General features: G+C 41.1%; 1 protein-coding gene across 2 annotated transcripts in view; it reads right to left on the bottom strand.

Moving 5' to 3' along the window:
- mgat4a (alpha-1,3-mannosyl-glycoprotein 4-beta-N-acetylglucosaminyltransferase A) overlaps positions 1–24,020 on the bottom strand; it is a 197,299-nt gene that overhangs the window by 73,057 nt on the left and 100,222 nt on the right. For both annotated transcript variants that reach the window (XM_052026335.1, XM_052026336.1), the window contains exons 2-3: positions 15,174–15,341; positions 13,041–13,181 (exon numbers count right to left, since the gene is read on the bottom strand). In XM_052026335.1, coding sequence (XP_051882295.1) covers positions 13,041–13,181; positions 15,174–15,341 — 309 coding nt within the window. The remainder of the gene's footprint in view (positions 1–13,040; positions 13,182–15,173; positions 15,342–24,020) is intronic.

Consider the following 24,020-nt stretch of genomic DNA (forward strand, 5'->3'; position numbering starts at 1 on the left):
CCATCTACTGTGCTATTGGATCAGTCTCCCATGTGGGTCTTTGTCAAAGGCTGAAGTGAAGTCCATGTAAACCACCTTCTTCATCACCCTACCCATCTGCGTTGCCACTTTCAGGAAACAATGGACTTGGACACTTGCGTCTCTCTGCTGATGAAGAGCAGCAGGGAGGTTACCCCTGCTGCCCTGGCCTCTATTCAACTTCTCAACCAACAGCACTTTAAAGGATTATCTGGCTTTCATCACTTTATCATTTGTAGGAACTTGCTGTACTCAAGTTGCTTGCTGCAATTTCCACATTGCAAATGTGACCATCCTTCTCAGCTTGGTGACAGCAGTCACTGAAGATCAACCCCCAAATACTTCATTGGTTGCAAAGCAGTCTAGGATGCTTTGAAAGGCACTACAGAAATGCAGATCTTTCTTTCCACATCAATAAGAGGATAGTGGCAGGAAGAAAAAATATAGGCTTAAAATTAGAGACTACAGTCCTGTCCTCATTACAAATACTGTCCTATTAGATTGGTTTTATTGCAATGTCCTGGTTGGGAAGAAGAAACTAATCTTGGGCCACGTTTAGTTGGTTTCAAGTTGTGAACATAATCCTTCATTGAAGGGAAGATTACTGGACGAGTTGCACCTGAACTGGGAGGGGGACCAATACCACCATGGAGAGATTCGTTAGCGTTACTTCGGAGGATTCAAATTAGCCTGCAGGGAGGGGTGGGACCCAAAGCAGTAGTGTGGCAAATAAGAAAGTTGAGACAAATATAGAAGGTAAAGCGAGCCAGTTCAGTAGGCAGGACAGGCAGGAGCAGGACAGGGAGTGAGGAAAGTCTGATAGGGTAAACTGCATTTATTTTAATAAGACAGATGAACTCAGTGCACGGAGAGGTACATGGGACTGGCATATTATAACTATTACAGAAAAATGGTTGAGGGATGGCCAGGACTGGCAGGTCAATATTCCGGGGTACAGCTACTACAGTCATGATAGAGGTAGGGGTAAGAGAGCAGGGCAGAGTTGCTTTTTTGATTAGGGAGAACATCACAGCAGTACCTCGAGAGGATTTTCCCAGGGGATTGTCCAATGATGCTATATGGGTGGAGCTCAGACATAAATCAGGGAGTGATCACTTTGATGGGATTATATTGTAGGCCCCTCAATTGTCAGCAGGAATTAGAGGAGCAAATATGTAAGGAGATCACAGGTAGCTGAAAGAATTAAAGGTTTGTAACAGTAGGTGATTTTAACTTCCCTAATATTGACTGGGACTTCCATAGTTCTAAGGACTTGGATGGGACAGAATTTGTTAAGTGCATCCAGGGACGTTTTCTTAGGCAATATGTAGACGGCCCTGCTAGAGAGGGGACAACACTTTGGGAAATGAGGCAGGGCAAGTGACTGAAGTGTCAGTTGGGGAGCACTTGGGACCAGTGCCCATAAGTCTATTAGTTTTAAAATAGTTATGGAAAAGGATAGGACTGGTCTGCAAGTTAAAGTCCTAAATTGGGGCAAGGCTAATTTTGATGGCATTAGACAGGAACTTGCAAAGGTTGATTGGGAGAGGCTGTTTGCAGGTAAAGGGAAGTCTGGTAAGTGGGAGGCTTTTAAAAGTGAGATCAGGGCCAGCATCTTCCTATTAGAGTGAAGGGCAAGGCTGGCAGGATTAGGGAACACTGGTCAGGAAAAAGGTGGCATATTTTGGCTACAGGCAGCTGGGATCAAGAGATCCCCTTGAGGAGCAGAAGGAATGTAGGGGTATCCTTAAGAGGGACATAAGAAATGCAAAAATAGGACATGAGATTGCTTTGACAGATAAGGTAAAGGAGAACCTAAGATATTCTACAAGTATATTGAGAGAAAAAGGGTAAATAAGGATAGGGCCCCTTAAGGAGCAATGTGGTCATCTACGTGTGGAACCACAGGAAACGGGCGAGGTCTTAAATGAATATTTCTCATCTGTATTTATCTGGAGAAGGTCATGGAAGCTAGGGAATTCAGGGAAGAGAATAGTGATGTCTTGAAACATATCCACATTAAACAGAGGAGGTGCTGGCAGTCTTCAAGCACATGAAGGTGGATAAGTCATGGGGCCTGTCCAAGTGCATCCTAGCACATTGTGGAAAGCTAGGGAAAAAAATTGCTGAAATTGCACAGGCAGAGATATTTGTATCATCGTTAGCCACATGCAAGGTACCAGAAGACTGGAGGGTGGCTAATATTGTGTCTTTATTTAAGAAGAGCTACAAGGACAAGCCAGTGAGCCGAACATCAGTAGTGGGAAAATTACTGGAGGATTCCAAGAGACAGGATCTACTTGCAGTTGGAAAGGCAAAGATTGATTAGGGATAGTCAGCATCACATTTTGCATTGGAAATCATGTCTCATGAATTTGATTGAAGAGTTTTTGTTTGAAGAGGTGACCAAGAGGATTGACAAAGGCAGGGCAGTAGACATTGTCAACATGGACTTTAGCAAGGCCTTTGACAAGGTCTTGTATGGGAGGCTGGTCCAGAAGGTTAGATCACATGGGATCCAGGGTGAGGTAGCCAATTGGATGCAAAATTGACTCGGTGGTAGGAGTGGAGAATTGTTCTTCAGATTGGAGGCTTGTGACCAGCGGTGTACTGCAGGGATTGGTCCTGGGTCCACTGTTGTTCATCATCTATATTAACAATTTGGATGAGAATGTAGTTGACATGGTTAGTAAGTTTGTAGGTGACACTAAAATAGTGAAGAAGGTTATCTAAGATTACATCAAGATCAACTGGGAAAGTGGGTCAAGGAATGGCAGATGGAATTTAGCTCAGACAAGTGCAAAGTGCTGCATTTTGGTAAGTTAAACCAGGGCAGGACTTTCACAGTAAGGACCCTGAAGTGTTGTAGAATATGGAGGCCTTGAGGGTACAAGTACATAGTTTCCTGAAAGTGGTGACATGGGTAAACAGAATGGTGAAGGCGGCATTTGGTCAGGGCATCAAGTACAAGAGTTGGGACGTCATGTTACAACTGTACACGCTGTTGGCGAGACCACACTTGGTGTATTGGGTGCAGTTCTGGTCATCTAGCTATAGGAAGGATGTCATTAAGCTGGAAAGTGTGCGGAAAAGATTCACAACGATGTTAGCAGGATTGGAGGGCTGGAGTTATCAGGAGAGACTGGATAGGCTGGGACTGTTTTCCCTGAAGCACAGCAGGCTGAGGGGGTGACCTTACAGAAGTTTATAATATCAAGAGTCACAGTCTTCCCTACCCCCCCACCAGAGTGGGGGGGAGTTTAAAATTAGAGGGCATAGGCTTAAGGTGAAAGGAGAAAGATTTAAAGGGGACCCGAGAGTGGTGAGTGTATGGAACGAGCTGCCAGAGGAAGCGGTAGGGGCAGGTACAATTACAACGTTAAGAAGATATTTAGACAGATAAATGGACAGGAAAGGTTTAGAGGGCTATGGGCCAAACGCAGGCAAAAGGGACTCGCTCAGGAAGGCATCTTAGTCAGCATGGATGTGTTGGGCCGAAGGGCCCGTTTCCATGCTACATAGCACCATGACTCCACTGCCAGGACGATTGGTCAATATGCATTCTGTTACTCAAAGCTAAATTTACAAACTATATAACGGAAATTGAGAAAAGAAATGGATAGAGTTGGCTCATTATAGAGTGTGGATGTGTGGGTGTTTATGGGGGAGGGGTGCAGTGTTTTTTTCAGTAGAGTAGAGTTTAAAGATTTAGTAATAGAGAGATTTCCTGGCTACATGGACTCAGTCACTGAAGATTACTTCCCACAGCTTGTACCAGCCACAAGCCAGCCAGGCAAAGTGAGTAGAAATGGTTGGATCAATCTGTAGTTGCAGCTGTGAGGTATTTACTGTCAGATGCATGTTGTTACTTATAGTTCTATAATGGAGAAACGGTTATTTAAATTGTGGCCAATGTTTTTCTTTACATTATCAGCAGGTTGTTGTTCACATTCCTACTCACCCCAAAGCCCTTGGTACATGTGACATAATAAACCAATCACCACTGACGTCCATAGTGTGTTGTTCAGAATTTCTCTGGTAATACAATATTCCTGGATACTATCCCGTTCTTCCTGTTGACCGCTGGGCAATGTTCTCCCAGAACAAGAGAAAGGTCTGGTACCTTTGCCCTGTCATGCATTATCACGTTTCCCAGAAACTTGGAGTGAGGCTCAAGTGAACCAGTGACATCAGCAATTGTGACTACGTGAACAACGCAAAAACTGAGTTGCCTGCACTGAACAGCTCAGCACCCATCTGAATGAGGTGCCGCAATACCATGGAAGCAGTTTGATAGTGGAGCCGTGAATGTCAAGCTGCTTTGCTGCATCCATCACTCGGCCCCTATACACCTGTTCCATCACTGGTGAACTGTGGCTGCAGCAAGGATGATATTGGTAAATTGGTTTATTATTGTCACTTGTACCGAGGTACAGTGAAAAACCTGTCTTGCATATTGTTCATACAGATCAAGTCATTACACAGTGCATTGAGGTAGTACAGGCTAAAACAATAACAGAATGCAGAATAAAGTGTCGCAGCTACAGAGAAAGTGCAATGCATGCACACAATAAGGTGCAAGGTCGTAACGAGGTAGATTGTGAGATCAAGAGTCCACCTTGTCGTAATAGGAAACCATTCAATAGTCTTATCACAGTGGGACAGAAGCTGTCCTTGAGCCTGGTGGTAGGTGCTTTCAGGCTTTTGTATCTTCTGCCTGATGGAAGGGGAAGAAGAGAGAATGTCCAGAGTGGCTGGGGTCTTTGATTATGCTGGCTGCTTTACCATGGTGGTGAGAAGCGTAGACAGAGTCCATGGAGGGGAGGCTGGTTTCCGTCATGTGCTGAGCTGTGTCCACAACTCTGCAGTTTCTTGCAGTCATGGGCAGAGCAGTTGCCATACCAAGCCGTGATACATCTGGATAGGATGCTTTCTATGGTGCATGGGTAAAAGTTGGTGAGCGTCAAAGGGGACATGCCAAATTTCTTTGGCCTCCTGAGGAAATAGAGGCACTGGTGAGCTTTCTTGGCCGTGACTTCAACGTGGTTGGACCAGGACAAGGTTATAGATGATGTTCACTCCTAGGAACTTGAAACTCTCCACCCTCTTGACCTCAGCATCGATATATAGGATGGACCGCACCAATTAACCAAGGTTAACTGAAGGCCTCCCACCCCTGCAACATGCATCATCTGAACAGGCAGCAGCATCATTGCCATTGGAATGGTGGTATATCTGAGTTCCCATCAAGGAACAAAACATCCAGGTTTGAACATATTTCAACATTCTTCCAATGTTGCTAGGCCAAAAGCCTGGCCTTCTCCAGCAACACCACTTTAAAGAGTACCAAAGGTGACAGTCAAGGAGAAGTCCCCACAGCACTGTCTGAATAGACAGTTAACGTAGAACCAGAGAATCACAAATTTATAATGTCAAGAAAGGAGGCCATTTGTTCCTCTATGTCACCTGCAACTCAAGAGAAAATAGTTTGTTTATTAAGCAAATATTCAATTGCCTTCCAAGAGAATCTGTTGCTCTACTCCAGCTTGCAGCAAAGTACCCATTTGATTTTTGTTTTATATATTCATTCAAGGAATGTGGACTTCGCAGGCTGAGCCAGCATTTAATTGCCCATCCCTAGTTTCCCTTGAGAAGGTGGTGGTGAGCTGCCTTCTTGAACTGCTGAAGTCCTTGAGGTGTGGGTATAGGCACAATGCTGAGAGGGACTGAGCTCCAGGATTTTGTTCCAGCAGTGACAATATATTTCCAAGTCAGGATGGTGTGTGGCTTGGAGGGCAACTTCCAGGTGGTGGTGCTCCATGCTTTTGCCGTCCTTGTCCTTCTAGCTGGTAGGAGGTTGTGAGTTTGGAAGGTGATGTCCACGACTTGGTGCGTTGCTGCAGTGCATCCTGTAGATGGTACAAACTGCTGATACTGTGCGGTGGTGGAGTGAGTGGATGGTTGTGGGTGGAGTGCACTTCAAGTGGACGGCTACTTCCTGTATTAGGTCGAGCTTCTTGAGTGTTGTTGAAGATGCACTCATCCAGACAGGTGGAGAGCATCTCATCACATTCCAAACTTGAGCCTCGTAGATGGTGGACAGGTTTTAGGGAGTTAGGAGGAGAGTTACTCACTGAAAATTCCTAGCCTCTGACCTGCTCCTGTAGCCACAGTTTCTGGTCAGTGGTAGCCCCCAGGATATTGATAGTGAGGATTTCAGTGATGTTAATACCATTGAATGTCAGGCGATGATAGCTGGATTTTCTCTTGTTGGACATTGTCATTGCCTGGCACATGTGCAGCAGGAATACTACCAGCAACTTATCAGCCCAGGCCTGGATATTGTCCAGGTCTTGATGCATTTGGTTGTAGATTGCTTCGTTATCTAAGGATTCACCCACTATTCAAAGAGTATTCTTTTCAGGACTTCTCTAATTCTTTACGATGATCTTAATATTCTGGCTTGTCAATAGAATCAATCAGGTTTTTAAAAAATTGACTCCAGATTTGCAGATGTCAATTTCCAAGGAAACTTGGAATGAGATTTTCAAGTTGGTTAATACTTCATCATTATATGCTCGTCACTCTCTCCTTCAATTTAAAGTGGTCCATAGAGTTCACTTGTCTAAAGATAAACTATCCCGTTTTTATTCTGATATATCTCCTTACTGTGATAAATGCAATAATGGAGTGGCTTCCTTAATTCACGTTTTGGACTCGTCAGGGTCAAAAAATATTGGACAGAGGTCTTTCATACTTTTTCTGTACTTTTTAAAATAAATTTTAAACTTAATCCTTTGACTGCACTATTTGGGATTGTTGGAGGAAAATATGTAACTTTGAAGGCTTCTGATTTACATATTCTGGCTTTTATTTCTCTTATAGCCAGGAGAGCAGTATTGCTTAAATGGAAGGAAGCTACTCCGCCTACGCATGTTCAATGGTTACGGGATGTTATGTCATACTTGAATCTAGAGAAGATTCGCTGTTCAGTTTTTGAATCTAACCTAGACTTTCAAACCCTGTGGGGACCCTTTGAATTATTTTCAAAATCTCTGATCTGGGGACTAAAATGCAGATATTGGCTGACACTGTTACGTTTTTTAAGGTTTTTCCTTGCTGTTTCTTCTATCTAACAGCTTTCGGGTTTTGGTAGAGGGGGTAGATTATTTTTTGTAATAAAATATTTCAATTTTTTCTTTCCTTATTAACTACTAAATGTGATTATTGATTTAGAGTATTGTAATCCTAAGTATGACTTAATACAATGTATTCAGTAGTATTTTTACTTTTGATGCATGTACTCTGTATTTTCTTCATGGATTTCATAAAAATATTGTAAAGAAAAAATTGACTTCCACTTTTTGTCAACAAGTGTCTGTAAATTCCAGTCATGAGACTTCCAGATTGCAAGACAATGAATCAATGAATTAAAAAAAAACATGAAAGATTGACAAAGATCACTAACAACTGTACCACCCAAACATTGTCTGTAAAATCCAGTAAACAAGACTTCCTAATTACAGGACAATGAATCAGTAAAGAAAATGTCATTGTACTGTTTGTACCAAGTTACACAGGTCAGTGTCAAATATTTTTTTCTTTTGTGTGAAGAGTCATTAAACTTAATGATATCACTTGACATACACAAATAAACCCTACAGATGGTTTATCTATAAAATTCAGTCAAGGGCAAGTTACTGTTTCTGTTCTTTGTCAGGCTTTGTACCTCATATCTACTGCAGTAAAGGCTTTCTAGGGAAGTGTTTAGCTCTTCCTGTCCTCAAATGGCCCATCATAGGCTGCCTACTATGAAGATCTTTCCCTAGAAAGGGTTGGTTGAACTCAACCTGCAATGAATGAAAGATGTGCATTTTACACAATGCCTTTTACAAATCTTCTATGTCCTAGAGCACTTTGCAGTCAAACTAAGTGCTTTTTAAGATAGAACATAGAAAACCTACAGCACAATTCAGGCACTTCGGCCCACAAAGCTGTGCCGAACATGTACTTAACCTTAAAAATTACTAGGCTTACCCATAGCCCTCCGTTTTCCTCAGCTCCACATACCTATCCAAAAGTCTCTTAAAAGACCCTATCGTATCCACCTCCACCACCGTTGCCGGCAGCCCATTCCACGCACTCACCACTCTGAGTAAAAAACTTACCCCTAATATCTCCTCTATACCTACTCCCCAGCACCTTAAACTTATGTCCTCTTGTGGCCACCATTTCAGCCCTGGGGAAAAGCCTCTATCTACTCAATCAATGCCTCTCATCATCTTATATACCCCTATCAGGTCCCTCTCTCATCCTCCGTCGCTCCAAGGAGAAAAGGCCGAGTTCCCTCAACCTGCTTTCATAAGGCATGCTCCCCAATCCAGGCAGCATCCTTGTAAATCTCCTTGGCACCCTTTCCATGGCTTCCACATCCTTCCTGTAGTGAGGTGACCAGAACCGAGCACAGTACTCCAAGTGGGGTCTGACCAGGGACCTACATCGCTACAACAATACCTCACGGCTCCTAAATTCAATTCCCCGATTGATGAAGAACAATACACCATATGCCTTCTTAACCACAGAGTCAACCTGTACAGCTGCTTTGAGCGTCCTATGGACTCGGACCCCAAGATCCCTCTGATCCTCCACACTGCCAAGAGTCCTACCATTAATACTATACTCTGCCATAATATTTGACCTGCCAAAATAAACCACTTCACACTTATCTGGGTTGAACTGCATCTGCCACTTCTCAGCCCAGCTTTGCATCCTATCTATGTCCCGCTGTAACCTCTGACAGCCCTCCATACTATCCACAACACCTCCAACTTCTGTGTCATCCACAAACTTACTAACCCATCCCTCCACTTCCTCATCCAGGTCGTTTATAAAAAAATCACAAAGAGTAAGGGTCCCAGAACAGATCCCTGAGGTACACAACTGGTCACCGACCTCCATGCAGAATATGACCCTTCTACAACCACTCTTTGCCTTCTGTGGGCCAGCCAGTTCTGGATCCACAATGCAATGCCTCCTTGGATCCCATGCCTCCTTACTTTCTCAATAAGCCTCGCATGGGGTAACTTATCAAATGCCTTGCTGAGATCCATATACACTACATCTACTGCTCTTCCTTCATCGATGTGTTTAGTTACATCCTCAAAACATTCTAAATGCACTATTTTAAATGCAGTAGCAACTTGTACAAAACAAACTCTCATAAACAGCAACTTCTAGATTTTGGTGATGTTACTTGTTAAATATTGGTCAGGACAGTGGGGTAACACCCATAATACTTCCATGGAATCTTCTGCATTCATGTGGCAGACCAGCTGGGACTTCTGTTAAATCCTAAAGACCATCTTCACCAGAAAGACTGCAGCAGTTCAGTGATGTGCTCACCATCACCTTCTCAAGAGCATTTAAGGATGGGCAATAAACGTTGGTTTCTCCAGCAAATTCCTCATCCAAATTGAATTTAAAAAAAACCAAGGCTGACTAGTCTCATGGTCAGAGACTGGTGGCTAAGACATCCACCATCATGAAGTGCTTCGAGAGGCTGGTCACGGCACACCGACTTCAGCCTCCCAGACAACCTTGACGCACTGCAATTCGTCTACCGCTGAAATATATCCACAGCGGATGCCATCTCCCTGGCCCCACACTCATCTCTGGAGCATATGGACAGTAAAGACACCTACGTTAGACTATTGTTTATTGACTGCAGCTCCACCTTCAATACTATAGTTCCAAGCAAACTCATCCCGAAACTCCTAGACCTGGGACTCAGCACCTCCCTTTGCAACTGGATCCTTGACTTCCTGAACAACAGACCACAATCAGCAAGGACAGGCAGCAATACCTCTGCCAGGATTATCCTCAACACTGTTGACCCACAAGGCTGCATCCTCAGCCCTCTACTTCGCTCCCTATATATTCACGACTGTGGCCAGATTCTGCTCTAACTCCATCTACAAGTTTTCAGTTGACATCACCGTAGTGGGCCGAATCTTAAATAATGATGAATCGGATTATAGGAAGGAGATAGAGCGCTTAGTGGCATGGTGTCATGACAACAATCCTACCCTCGATGTCAGCAAAACAAAAGAGCTGGTCGTTGATTACAGGAAGAGGCTGTTGCACATGCTCCTGTCTACATCAATGGTGATGAGGTCAAGAAGTTTGAGAGCTTCAAGTTCCTAGGAGTGAACATCACCAATAGCCTGTCCTGGTCCAATCACGTAGATGCCACGGCCAAAGAAATTTAGCATGACCCCTTTGAACCTAACCAAGTTTTATCGATGCACCATAGAAAGCATCCTATTCAGATGCATCATAACTTGGTATTGCAACTGCCCTGCCTGAGACCACAAAAAACTGCAGAGAGTTGTGGACACAGCTCAGTACATCACGGAAACCAGCCTACCTTCCATGGACTTAGTCTACATTTCTTGCTGCCCCGGTAAAGCAGCCAACATAATCAAAAACCCCACCCACCCCGGACATTCTCTCTTCTCCCCCTTCCCATCAGGCAGAAGATTCAAAAGCCAGAAAGCATGTACCACCAGGCTCAAGGACAGTTTCTATCCTGCTGTTATAAGATTATTGAACTTTCCCCCAAAGGCAATAAGACGGACTCTTGACCACATAATCTATCTCGTTATGGCCTTGCAATTTATTGCCTGCCTGAAACGCACTCTTTGCAACTGTAACACTTTGTTCTACATTCTGTTATTGCTTTCCCTTGTATTAACTCACGGCGCTGTTGTAATGAAATGATCTGTGAGGATGACATACAAAACAATGTTTTTCATTGTACCTCAGTACATGTGACAATAATAAACCAATTTACCAATGATTTTGTGTAGGATTTAGACCCAGTGATGATAAAGATGGTGCAGGATCCACCCTGCAGCTGTAATCTTGCTAATGGCTCACTCCATGAATCCTGAAAGTCACACTATGTGGAAATGACCCCCCCAGTCCTTCACTGCACAAAATGCTCGCGGATAAGATGGCATGAGAAGGCGAGGGAGAAATTCTCAAGTCCAGAGCTTCCAGTTCTGGTTGCCCACTTGCCTGGCATCTGACCTACAAATGCTGCACTCCCACAATTCTGCCAATAATCATCCAAGAATTCCACATTTACAGTGTACCAACACCTCAAGCCAATTGGAAATCAAATAGAGTCTTCATTACTGCACTGATCAACAGACAAGCAGCTGACCACACCTGAAGTGAATTCCCACCATACTTCACTGAACAGAGCAGTCTCAGATAGGTGGAGATACTAAGATCTTTCTCCTGGATTGCCTACAACCGCATCCTGGAGATTAATCTTTGACTTCTGGAAGCTCCAGTGCAAGCCTAAAAGGGTCAGCAACGCCCCTGGGGATAGTAAAGTCAAAGCCACTGTCTACTGACAGAACCAGAGCTCTGAAGGAAGAGAACAGGTTTTCTATTCGTCCCCCTTGTAAAAGTTGTAAATACAATACAATCAGTTTTGAAGGCAAATTTAACCACTTTTAAGATTATTTAACTTTATTATACACGTTTTAAACCAAAGATAAACTCAAATATCACTATGAAAAGCTTAAAGAAATATTACGACTTTTGAAAACGAGTTTTGCCCTCTGTTGCATGAGCAAAACACGTGACATAGTTACATATGTGCATTCAATGCTTCTGAAATTTTATTCCAATGAAGGCAATGCATATGCATTCCTATGTAACGGCCTTCGGACATAAAGCATTTATATTCAAATAGTGTTGGAAGCACAGAAAAAAATGACCGTCACAGTCTTGTTCCTAAGCCTTACCACATTATACATTTCATATAAAATCTATTGGACTATCAGATGTAAAGAATAAACAAGACTGGAGTTTGGAAGAGGGCAGCACATATACGTATGAAGAGGGATCGAACAGGCAGCATGGCAAACAATGTCAGTTGAACAAATGGAGCATCTTTCCTAAGTTAGAGGAAGCAATTGTTTCAGTCATCATCACGACTGTGGGCTCATTTAATCAAATCCCTTTAGTTCTCTTGTGCAGTGGTATTGATGCACCTGTTGGAAGACTGCGTAGAAATTTACATAATTTTCTTTTAAATCAAATCTGAGGAGATCAAAATTAGCAGTCACAGTTAAATGCAATAGGGATTTCAGGAGAAACCTCTTTCTTCAGAGAGTGGTGGGAACATGGAACTTTCTCCAAGGGAGTGGTTAAGGTGAACACTAATTACCATGTTTGCAGTGTACTGTGCTGTGCTACTGCTGCAAAAAGCTAATTTTCAGGGCATGTGTACCCTGGGTATGCATGTCTATGACAATAAACTTAAACATCTTTGATACATTTCAGGCAAGATATACAAAGCCACATCAGGTGAGAAAGGCATAGGAGATTATGCTGAAAGGGTAAACTAAAGTGGGGTTGGAGGAAATTTCTGTGGAGCACAAAATCCAGCAGATGCTAGATGGGCCAAACGGTTAGCTTCTTTGCAACATGAAATGCATTTTTCTTTCAGCCATTGGTGCTTGTCCTATTTTGCCTGTTCTCTCACACTAGCTTACCACATGGGATAAATATTGCAGATCATTATTCAGAGAAGGTAACATATGAGGAACAGTGAAAACCACCACAGCTGAAGTTCAACTGCAACATTTCTAGCATCCATTGGAGTTTTCAATAAGGGGAAATTAACTGAATACAATTGGGCATTTGAAAAAAATGCCCCATGAGATTCTCGATTGTGAAGAATTTCAACACTAGAATAATAGTAACAGAGATATTGAGCTATTGACCACCTTTAGCTTGGGAAGAATAGAACTAATTAGGGTGGAATCTATTCTGTTTTTGAATGCACATACATTTGTAAAAAATGTTAAGATTATCAAATAGAATGAAATAGACACCTCAGCACCAGACTATACTAATTATGCATTAATTCATACTCATTTAGAGTACTTTTGCTTCTCCCTCTTCAGTTTAATACAAGAGAAATAACCATGTTGGTAACTCACCGCCAGTTCTACCAAGACCAACCTGCACAGCAGGCTGGAGGCTCTCTTCGTTGTTAAGTAAGTGGGGCATGTGGTGGTAAATATTTGGCACTTGAAGGGCATTTCTGTTGGTCAAATCTTTCAATATCTTTTTGGCATCATCTGAAAATAATTGATGAAAACGTTCAAATATCTTAATGTTACATAATGTTAGGTTAAATCAAATTTGTGTTGCTTTACAAAGATTGTTCTGCCTAAATTACAAAATCATGAAAAATTAAATACATAAATAGAAATAAATAAAACTATACACATATACATGCTCCTATATCCAAAGCTAAATAACATTAAAATTAATTAACATTCTGAGCACTTTTTTCCTATCAAATGTGGAAATATGCAAATATGATTCCTTTTGATCCAGACATTAGGAAAAAGCAATACACACCCTCTAAACAACAGAGGAGGAATGAGGACATGAGGTAAATATACAGGTGGATTGTATCTATTGTTTATACTGACATCTGTAACTCCATTGGCAACACTAATGGCTCTTAGTTAAAATGTTTCAGGGTGCAAGGAGTTGTTCTCCAGGGACTGGAGTATGAAACCAAGGCCGCATCTGTTCTCTTGGGCTTCACCAGGGAATTATTTTGAAGAACGGGGAAGTTTTACATGGAAGAGCAGGGCAGGTTTACCATTATTTATCACTCAAATCAACTTCTGTGAAATAGATTGCTTGGTCATCATCACTGCAATTTGTGGGAGCTGGTTGTGTACAATTTGGCTACTAAATTTCTCAAGACGCACAAGGGGTTTTGGGAGGGTGGATGTAGAGAGGATGCATTCCCTTTTGGGAGAATGTAGAACTAGGGGTCAGATGAGGTGGATTCTTTTGTCTTAGAGGATCTTGAGTCTTTGGAACTCTCTTCCTCAAAGGGTAATAGAACCAGATCCTTTGAATATTCATAAGGCAGAGATGGAGAGATTGTTGGTAAGCGAGGGGGTGAAAGATTACTGTGGGGAGGCAAGAATATAGAGCAGAGGTTACAAATGGATCAACCATGATCTTATTGAATGGCAGAGCAGGCTCAAGGGACTGAGTGACCACCTCCTATCCTTAATTCATATATTTTTATGTATAACTACAGTTACGTACATATTACTTAAGAGTACACAAGACCATTCTGAAAGGGATGTGAAAGGCACTATATGAAGTTATGCCTTTCCCTTCCTTGATAAACTGAAACTCTCTAAATTCCTGAAAAAAATATTGAGCCACAGGTAAATTAATTCAGGTCCCAGGGAGGCCTAAAAAAGCAGGACCTGAGCAGTGATATTTTTACTTCCAGCCATTCCACCATTACACTGGAGTGAAGTGTGGTCACTTGAAATGGAAGGCACGTCATCAAATGATTCTCTCTGAACTAGACAATGGAAGGAAAAGGTTTTGCATATCTACCAATGGTTGACATTAAAATTAATGAAAATTTGCCTGACAATGGCAGATAGGCTTTTTATTTTCCCTACCTTGGCCCAGAGTGCTTATTTTTCTTTTTTTCCCCCCTCCTCCTTCCTTTATTCCCTTTCCTCATCTTGTCAATGAGGCTTTCTTCTTGCTCTTCTGACCCTTTTTGCACTGAACTGGTGACCGCACAATTTACAGATGGTGATTAGTACAATGAAGGTCCATGGATTCTTGGCTCTCTTTTTCCACTCAGATTAGCATAACTCAGATGAGTATAAAGTAATGAATAGTTGAACTCTTTGTGAAGCATAAAATCAAATGGAAAGCAGATACTTGCCCCAAGGACATAAAACAATTAAATGTGGCAAATATCCAAGACTGCTCTCACAAAATTTCCAGGCAGTCAAAGAACGTCCTTAGCAAAGGTTGAGGAGAAAGTCTCTCAATGTTGGGCAGTATGTAATGTGGAGGATTAGTGGAAGGAGAGTACATTCGAGTCCATCTTAAAACTGCAACAAAAACACTGCATTGAAGCCTCTTAATTTAATCGGCTTAAACCATCAAGCTTTTAATGACAGCAATTAATCTAATGTAATTTCACTTTTCAGTTGGGCCAGATGCAACACTTTATTGCTCTGTGAGGAAAAAAAAACACTAATCCGATTCATATATCAAATAGGAATTACCTGAAAAATTGTTCAAAGCCTCTTTGCTGCCATTTGATGAAGCCACTATCCGTTTGAACTGCTCCAGGACAGCATTTAGTTCAGAAGAACGCTGTAAAGTTCGATGCTCAGCCACACGAAGACGCTCTCTCAAGGCATGAAACTCATGCTGATAGGCATTTAGCTTTTCTGTGGACCAATGGAAAGGCAACACTAGTGATAAAACACTCACTTGCAAAATAGACCCTTAGAGGTATTATTACAAGTACTGAATTTCATTAAACATTGATCACTCCAAAAGGTGAACAGCATTACTTACTGAATCAATGCAATTTGTTTTCCAAAGCTTCAAGTTACAAAATAGAATAAATAATACAAGATAAGTTTTTTGCAATATTATTCCTGAGGCAAGATCTAAATTAATTTGTTCTGCTCTCAGGAGCTGTGATCAAGATTACAGCAATAAAGCACATACCCCACATCCTGCTGTTTCACTGAAGTCGTGCTCAAAGGAGTTGTGCCTTCTTTCCAAACCAATGTTCTCCATAGATTCCAAGTATTCAAAAACTCTTCTGATCAGCTTCCCAAACTGGCCACTGTATGCAACCTGCTCCAGCCCAACAATCCCTGGACAGATCTAACATTGGCCTCTCACACATCCCCAATTCCCTCAGCTGGCAGCCATGCCTTCAACAGTATGTACCTTAAGTACTAAAATTCCCATTCTGAACTTCTTCACTACTTTCTCCTCTTTAAAAGGACTCCTACAGATCTGTTTGCTTGTTCACAATCCAGTGCCGATAATAAGAGCTATATAATATATTGTTGCAGCAAAACTGGTTGTATTCCAATATCAGAACAAGTTAGATTTTTGTTTATATATATGCACTCAGCTCAGAGCTAATGGAACACTTGGATAGATTTTCAATTACTTCATCTGAATACACTTTCAGATACTTGAAACAGTGTTGTGTAGTAAACAAAAAAGGTACAAAAGCTGATTACAAGGCCAGACTTTAAGAATTACTACATCATATGACTGCCTCCTGCTGCTGTTTGGGACAATTCTTGTACATTCATGATGACTTAGGTTACTTCATTGCAATATTTAATAAGACCGATAGAATATTTCTTTACTTAATTAATATTTACAACCATTAATTATCAGCAATTTTAATGCTGTTTTGGAAAAGAAATACAACCAAATTGTATTGTAGTAAACATTTTGGCCTTCTAGAATGTTTTGTTCATATGTTTTGATCATTAGGAGAATATACAGCAGACAAATAATTTGCATTTTGTAGATGATAATTAACTCGTTTTTTTTATATGTATAAAATTTAACACTGAGGCAGTGTCGTTTGTGGGAACATTCAATAGCTATGGCACAGAAGGGCCCATTGAACCTATGCTGACTAAAAGATGCAGTGAAGTTCGACAGTTGCCATTAATGCAAGTGCTATTTGTACAAAGCAAATGGATTATTCTATATTATAAAAAACACGAAACACTGTCAATATAGTCAAATGAATTAGAAACTTATCACAATTATACTACCTCCCAGTAAAACACTCACGTAACCAGAAATTTACTAAATTTTTGTATATATACAAAAAAACTTTTGATAATGGATGCCATTTGGTGTATGGTGAGTGTGCCAAGAGCAGTTCCATACTGAAGCCTTAACTATTAATCCTATTTAACAGAAGCCTTTGATAGCTTTTTTTTCAAATCTTCATCTAATTCCTTTTTGCATATCAATATTAGCTAGACTTCAACAGCAACCTGAGGTGATGCATTCCACTCCACTAATCCTGTTTAAAATTTTATATCTTCGCTTCAGTTTATATCTCTTGGACTAATCCTAAACATATGGCCCCTTGACAGTGGAGAGCATTCCCATCTACCCTTCACAGGTATTATCACAATCATACCCCTGGAGCACCATTACCCCACTTAAAATTGCCAGCTCCTACTTTTGACAATGTTTGTTTTATTTCTGAGAAAATCTTCCTACCATGAGGCTTAACAGTTGGTCTGGCTTAACATACTGTATATATTCAAGGAGCTTTCTGTCAACTTAGGGATACATTCATTATATAAATCATGCGATGCAAACATTTTTTGTCAGATGAAGCTTCAGTTTCCATAGATTAAACAGGATCATTGTAATTTGCAACTGAATGGGAAAGAGGCCAGAAGGTTAAGTCTGTATACATCTTGAATTTTTTTTTGTGTACAACTAAAAGTCTGCTTGAATTCACATTTTAATGATTTACATGTTGTGAGGGACCTGTGCAGAGTGAAAGGGCTGAAATAAAGAGGACTTACTGCATCAATTAATGCCTCATGTAAAATATTAACCTCTCCCACCATCCCAGTGGTCTACTGATATACCTGGGTTGCCACACATTCATTAAATTTCAATGCAAGTGGCATTTAAGAACCATTTGACCCAGATCTGTATAACCGGAAGGAAGAGGAGACAAATCACTGCTGCTGGAGAAATACTGCATGCTTTGGTTTCTCCTGGTCTGGTTCCTTTAATCTAGAGCAATGACAGTACATCAGAAGCAACCTTTAGCTTTTATTCATGCAAATTAACTTGTTAGAAGAGTGATAATGCAGTTACACAGCAGCCTGCTTCAATATTAAGTGACTTTAGTTCGAATCACAGAATCTTACAGCACAGGAGGAGGACACCATTTGCTCCATTATGCCTTTGCAGGTTCTTTCAAAGAGTAAACAATTAGCCACACTCTTTTGTTCCTTTCCAGTAGCACTGGAAAACTTTCAAGTACAAATTTTGAAAGTTGCAATCAAATCTGTTTCCATCATTTCATTGCATAACTTACTGCATTAAAAAATCATCCACCTTATGGTTCTTTCTACCTTTATCTTAAATCGATCTCGAGTCACTGATCTACCTGACCATGGAAATAGTTTCTCTTCATTTCCTCTAACAATTCCCCTTAATCCCTCGTGCCACCCATCTCACCATCTCCCCAACAATCATGAACATTCTGTTAAATCTCTTCATAACCTTATTTGCTCCGAGGAGAACAATCCCAGCTCCTCTGGTGTAACTTTCTGAAGGCTTTCACATCTCCATTCAGATGAATCGCTTCTATATCCCTTCCAAGAACTTGCTGTTCTTCCTTAAGTTTGGGATCCAGAATTGGTCACAGCACACCAAGTGAAGTCCTGAAGAAGCCATTAGGATCATCATGTCTGTTCCAACTGAAGAAGCCCAATCCCACTTTCCTGCCTTTGGCCCAAGACTTTGTAAATTATGACACATCAAGAGCACATCCAGGTCCTATTTAAATCGCAATGAAGTTTTCTGCCTACGTCACTCTTTAAGGCAGTGAATTCAGGCACTTCCAATGTGGTTCAGTCCTGAACTCTGGTATCTATGCAGAGTTTCCATATTCACTAGGCGCTCCAGTTTCCCCCAAAGATGTGTGGTTTGGTAGATTAAATTGGCTACTGTAACTTGTCCCTGGTATGTAGGTGAGTACCAGAATCTGGGACAGCGTTGTTGGGAATATAGAGAGAATAAAATGGTGATTAGCATAGATGTGTGCTTGATAGTCAGCATGGACTCAGTGGGTCAAAGGGCCTGTGGCTCTTTAACTATCACTATCCCTTATAATTTTATACACCTCAGTTAAATCTCCCAAAAACTACATATAAAGTGTATGCCTTTGATCACAAATTTCAGTTGTGTGAAAATATATATCTAATTTAATAGTTTTACTCTAAGGAGATAAAACAAAGCTTTCACTAAAAGCAATATGAAACAAATCTACACACTGAAACTGCAATAAAAGATTGATAAGGTTCTAAGTTCGTTTAGAAAGCAGCCCAAATATAATAACAGTCATCTCTGCACAAGTGGCTACTTTTGAAATGGAAATGAATGGTTGGTGTTTGAGGGACGGGAGGGTGGAGGGGTTGGGGGGTTGGAGGGAAGTGGGAAGGGAAAGTGGAAAAGTACTGGACTGTTTACCATGGAAGAAGCACTTACTTGGGTCACCCAATTCTGGAGTCAGAACAAATATGGTTAAGGCTGTTTACTATCTTGAAAGATTGAAGAGACAAAATCCAAAAGGAGAGCAAATGTAGTGCATGACTTGGTAACATGACAGAACAGGAAACTGTAACTTCAAGGTACTGACTGAACTGTTCTGTGCAGAAACATAAAATTATGAAGTGTACAATTTGTTCACCTTCCAGAGGAACAGAGACTGGGGCATGACAGAAAGAGCAATGAAGGCAGAAGAGAGATTCAGGCAGTGTGAGAGAATCAGATGAAGGAAGATAGAGAGCACCAGTGTTTGAAACACATACATATACATGCCCACTGTGAGAAGGGAAGGGAGGTTTAGACAAAAAGGCAGAGACACAGAGAGAACCATGTAAATGAGAAAATTACCCTCAAATATACACACTGATAGCAGCAGGTAGGAAACCAGTGTGTGGAGTGGGGGAGGGGTGTGTTGTGTGTACAGTGGAAGGCACACAGCACTAGTAGGCAGGAAAAAATCTCTTTATTGCATTGTTGGAATGTCACATAACTCTTTGCAGTGTGTGCAGCCAGTGATGCAAATATAATTGAATGAATGAGAAGGTATTTCAAATAGATTAACATTACCTACTTTACATTCAGGACTAGGTTTTTTTTGCAAGGAAGTATTATGACTGTCAGACTTCAAACAGCAGAAATTCATACTAGCAATGAGCAGAAAACAGACAAAATTTGTCATTGGGCCATGTTCACTGCATAAAACTGATCAACCAGCTGAAGAGAAATTCTACTTTAAATTAAAATTTATGAGGATTAACAGGAATAATCGGATTAAAAACATTATGGGTTTTGGATGTAGCAAACCTATATTTCTCGACTAAGAACCAATGGACTTAACTGGTTACATTAAAAAAGATGCAACGTACACTACTGGCACAATCCAGCAAACAAACTACTTTAACAACACTAGTAAATATGCAGGAAGTGTTTGAAAGCTTATTTCGACAGAATGACATGGAAAATAAATTCACTCCTTCAAGTAAAACTGATAAATTATTGTTGATGCATCTCTGCTGTAATAAGACAGTGACAGATACAGAAGCAACAAACTAATGTTGGAACAAGTCTTGATAAGATGTTTAGATGCACAAAGTGGGGAACAAAATGAAAGTAAAACACTATCTAGCAGATCAGCTATGCAGTAAAAATCTGAACCTAATTAATGAAAATTATACAGAAGGAGTCATGGGTTTAAAATCTGTATTAATCTGGCACATGCAGCACCAGTCTTTCAGTATCATTGGAATTGCTTTGCTAAATAAAATAGTGAAAAATATACTACAACAGTATAGCATTGATATCTTCTATAACTTCAAGGTTATATGCAGTAACTGTCCATGTCCAGCTGTGATAGAACAATCTTTACATCCATGCTCTTGTCAAGGCAGCGGGAGAATCCTTGGAAAATGTTACGAATAAAATAAATTACAACCAAGGCTTTGGTGTCTCGTTCTCCAGTTAGACAGAACAGACTGTCTGAGCTAGACAAGTAGATCTCTATTATTCTGTGCAAGAACAGTGCTAAAGGATTGCTTTACAGCACAGAATATGGTAAGTAGACACATACAGGAGGCAGAGCAGGAAAGGAGAATGGGCAAGGGAAGTGTTTTTTGAAAAGGAGGGCATTTTTTCTTAAAGAGATTTCAGAGTCACCAAGAAGGAATAAGCCAGACAGTTGATAATGGTTGCTGTTGATGAAGGAGAGGAGAAACCCAGGTTAAATCGATATTAGAACAGGAGTAACAGATTGAGAGTTAATCTTGTGTCACTTCATACTTATATGCATCATATTTGGCAAATATTTTTGTTCCCACATAGACCAGCATTCTGGTGAAATCATGAAATGAATACTTTCAGTAATGATGCAGGAGAAATATTGACTTTAGGAAATAATCTGAATCAGTAAGAGTTCAATAGAGGTGCCACAGGATCTGCATGGATGAAAGGTGTTTAAACCCATTTATTCAAATCCTTCCAAATAACGAAGCCTGCCATCCCCACAGCACTTTCCTGAATGAGTCCATTGTTCTGACCTTGGCCAGTTTTCTTCCACTTCATCCTAAACTACTTATTCTCATCCACACACATTTACTGGTTTTGTACAGTTACCGAAATGGCAATTGCCATTCTCATAAAATACATTAAAAAAATAATCTTGTGATTTAAGTGTCCATCATGAAACAAAAAGCTATTGTCTCTAATCACTGTAGTACACAGTATTCACAAGTCTCTAGGAAAAAATTAAAAACGAACACATGAAAACTTGAAAATTGTTTTAGTAAATTAAATCAACTTCATGAGTTGCAACCCATTAGATTTGCAAATGAATTATTTATTATGACCTCTTGACTATGATGTTCAGAAGTTTGTCTACCAGGCTCAGACCAGAACATAGAAATTGTTCCTTTTGATGACAGCAATTCACCTTAACGCTGCATAAATCATGTAAGGATCCAGATTTTCATTTGTAATGTTGATGGGACAACATTGTCCAGTTTCCCTATGGAACATTAAGCCATGTCAGTGCGATACATGTTGCTGACCCATTGCAAGTTCCCATAGAATTTAGCCTCACTGATGTGATTTCACAATTGACAGCATCATCCAGTTACAGGGGAGTATTACGAATTAATAAATGGATGCTACAATAGTGGAGAGTTCTCCCAGGGGGGTCATAGGGATCTGGATAGGCTGTGAAGAACAATATCAGTAAGAGGCAGGTTCACTACGGAAAAGGGCTATGGAGACTTTCAAGGGCTACAGCCAGGCAGTCCTGACGGGAGATGGCATGGGGGTCTCTGAAGGGATTAATATAATACAAGTGCAGTACATGACTGTATGCACCTTGCAGAAGCCAGAATGCAAACAGTCCCATGGCCAATATACCTGCTGTAGTGGGCTGTAGAAAAAATGGGTGACATCCTCACTGTTTTCAGTATGGAGTTTGAGTGGCCTTGTATAATGTGGCAGCAAGAAGCAAACTGCAAGATGTGGCAGAAATCAGCAGCAGAGTGACCAGGACCTCAACCTCCACAGGCAGAGCAGTGAAGCCAGACATGTGATGCTGTATATGGTGGCCAGCAGATCACAGATTTGCGCGAGACAAAGAACATAGTGAGAGTGCTGGCCTTTTAAAGAGCACAGCCACAGGGGGACTGAGTTAGTAAAAGCCAAGAGTAAATATTGTTCACACCAGTAAGGTCAAAAATTAGACTGGAGATTTGCCATGTTGCGCTACATTTGACATCTTTTTATTCACTATAAAAATCCTACAAAAGTACTAGGGAAAATAAAATCCTGCCAGAAAAGACAAGAAATGGGCAATATTGTCCCTCCAACGAAGCTGATTTTCGACTTCAAAGCACTTCTCAGAATCAGGTTTATCATCACTGACGTATGTTGTGAAATTTGTTGTTTTGTGCAGCAATACAGTGCAAGACATAAAAATTACAATAAGTTACCAAAAAATAAATAAATAGTGCAAAAGAGGAATGACGACATAGTGTTCATGGACCATTCAGAAATCTGGTGGGGTAGAGGAAGAAGCTATTCCTAAAATGTCAAGTGTGGGTCTTCAGGCTCCTGTACCTTCTCCCCGATGGTAGTAATGAGAAGAGGGTATGTCCCGGGTGGTGAGGGTCCTTAATGATGGATACCGCTTTCTTAAGGCACTGCCTCTCGAAGACGTCCTCAATGGTGGGGAGGGTTGTGCCCGTGATGGAGATGGCCGAGTCTACGACCTTCTGCAGCCTCTTTCGATCCTGCACATTGGAGCCTCCATACCAGGTGGTGATGCAACCAGACAGAATGTTCTCCACTGTACATCTGTAGAAATTTGCAAGAGCCTTTGGTGACATACCAAATCTCCTCAAACTCCTAATGAAGTAGAGCCGCTTCGTGATGGCATCAATGTGTTGGGCCCAGGATAGATCCTCTGAGATGTTGACACCCAGGAACTTGAAACTGCTCACCCTTTCCACTGCTGACCCCTCAATGGGGACTGGTGTGTGTTCTCCTGACCTCCCCTTCCTGAAGTCCATAATCAGTTCCTTGGTCTTGCTGACATTGAGTGCGAGGTTGTTATTGCAACACCACCTCTATCTCACTCATGTACGCCTCCTCGTCGCCATCTGTGATTCTCCCAACAACAGTCATCGGCAAACTTATAGATAGCATTTTAGCTGTGTCTAGCCACACAGTCGTGAGTGTAGAGAGAGTAGAGCAGTGGGCTAAGCACATACCCTTGAGGTATACCTTCTTGCACTTTTGGAATTGTGCAAAGGAATTTCCAGGCCCATGCATTTCCATTTACACGGTGTTGACAGCCAATCTGCCCCCTGAACTGCAGTTAAGAAACGGAGCTCACAAACAGATCAGGCTGGGTATAGGTGACTGATATGCTTCACTATAAGATGTTGTGGAATCAGCTGGGTTTTTACAACAGTTTGGTAGTTTTCATGGTCACCATAACTGACACTAACCTTTTATCCCAGATTTATTTAATTCCATTCATTTAAAATCTCCCAGGTGCCATGGTGGGATCAATAGATCAGACTTCCTGATACCAGCCCAGTAATGCACCCACTGTGCCACCATACTGAGAGGTGGAAGGCTGGCTGTTTTTTCTCCTTTAACCAATAGAATCAATCTTTTATCAATCAATTACCACATAGATCAGGAATACAATCAAGTTAAATTTCTTACCAGTACAGTCATACACATTCTCCACTGTTTCTCAGCCATTTGTACTGAATACTCCAGCTACCTTCTTACTGGTG

The sequence above is a fragment of the Pristis pectinata genome, chromosome 11, assembly GCF_009764475.1.
Source record: "Pristis pectinata isolate sPriPec2 chromosome 11, sPriPec2.1.pri, whole genome shotgun sequence".
NCBI lineage: Eukaryota > Metazoa > Chordata > Chondrichthyes > Rhinopristiformes > Pristidae > Pristis > Pristis pectinata.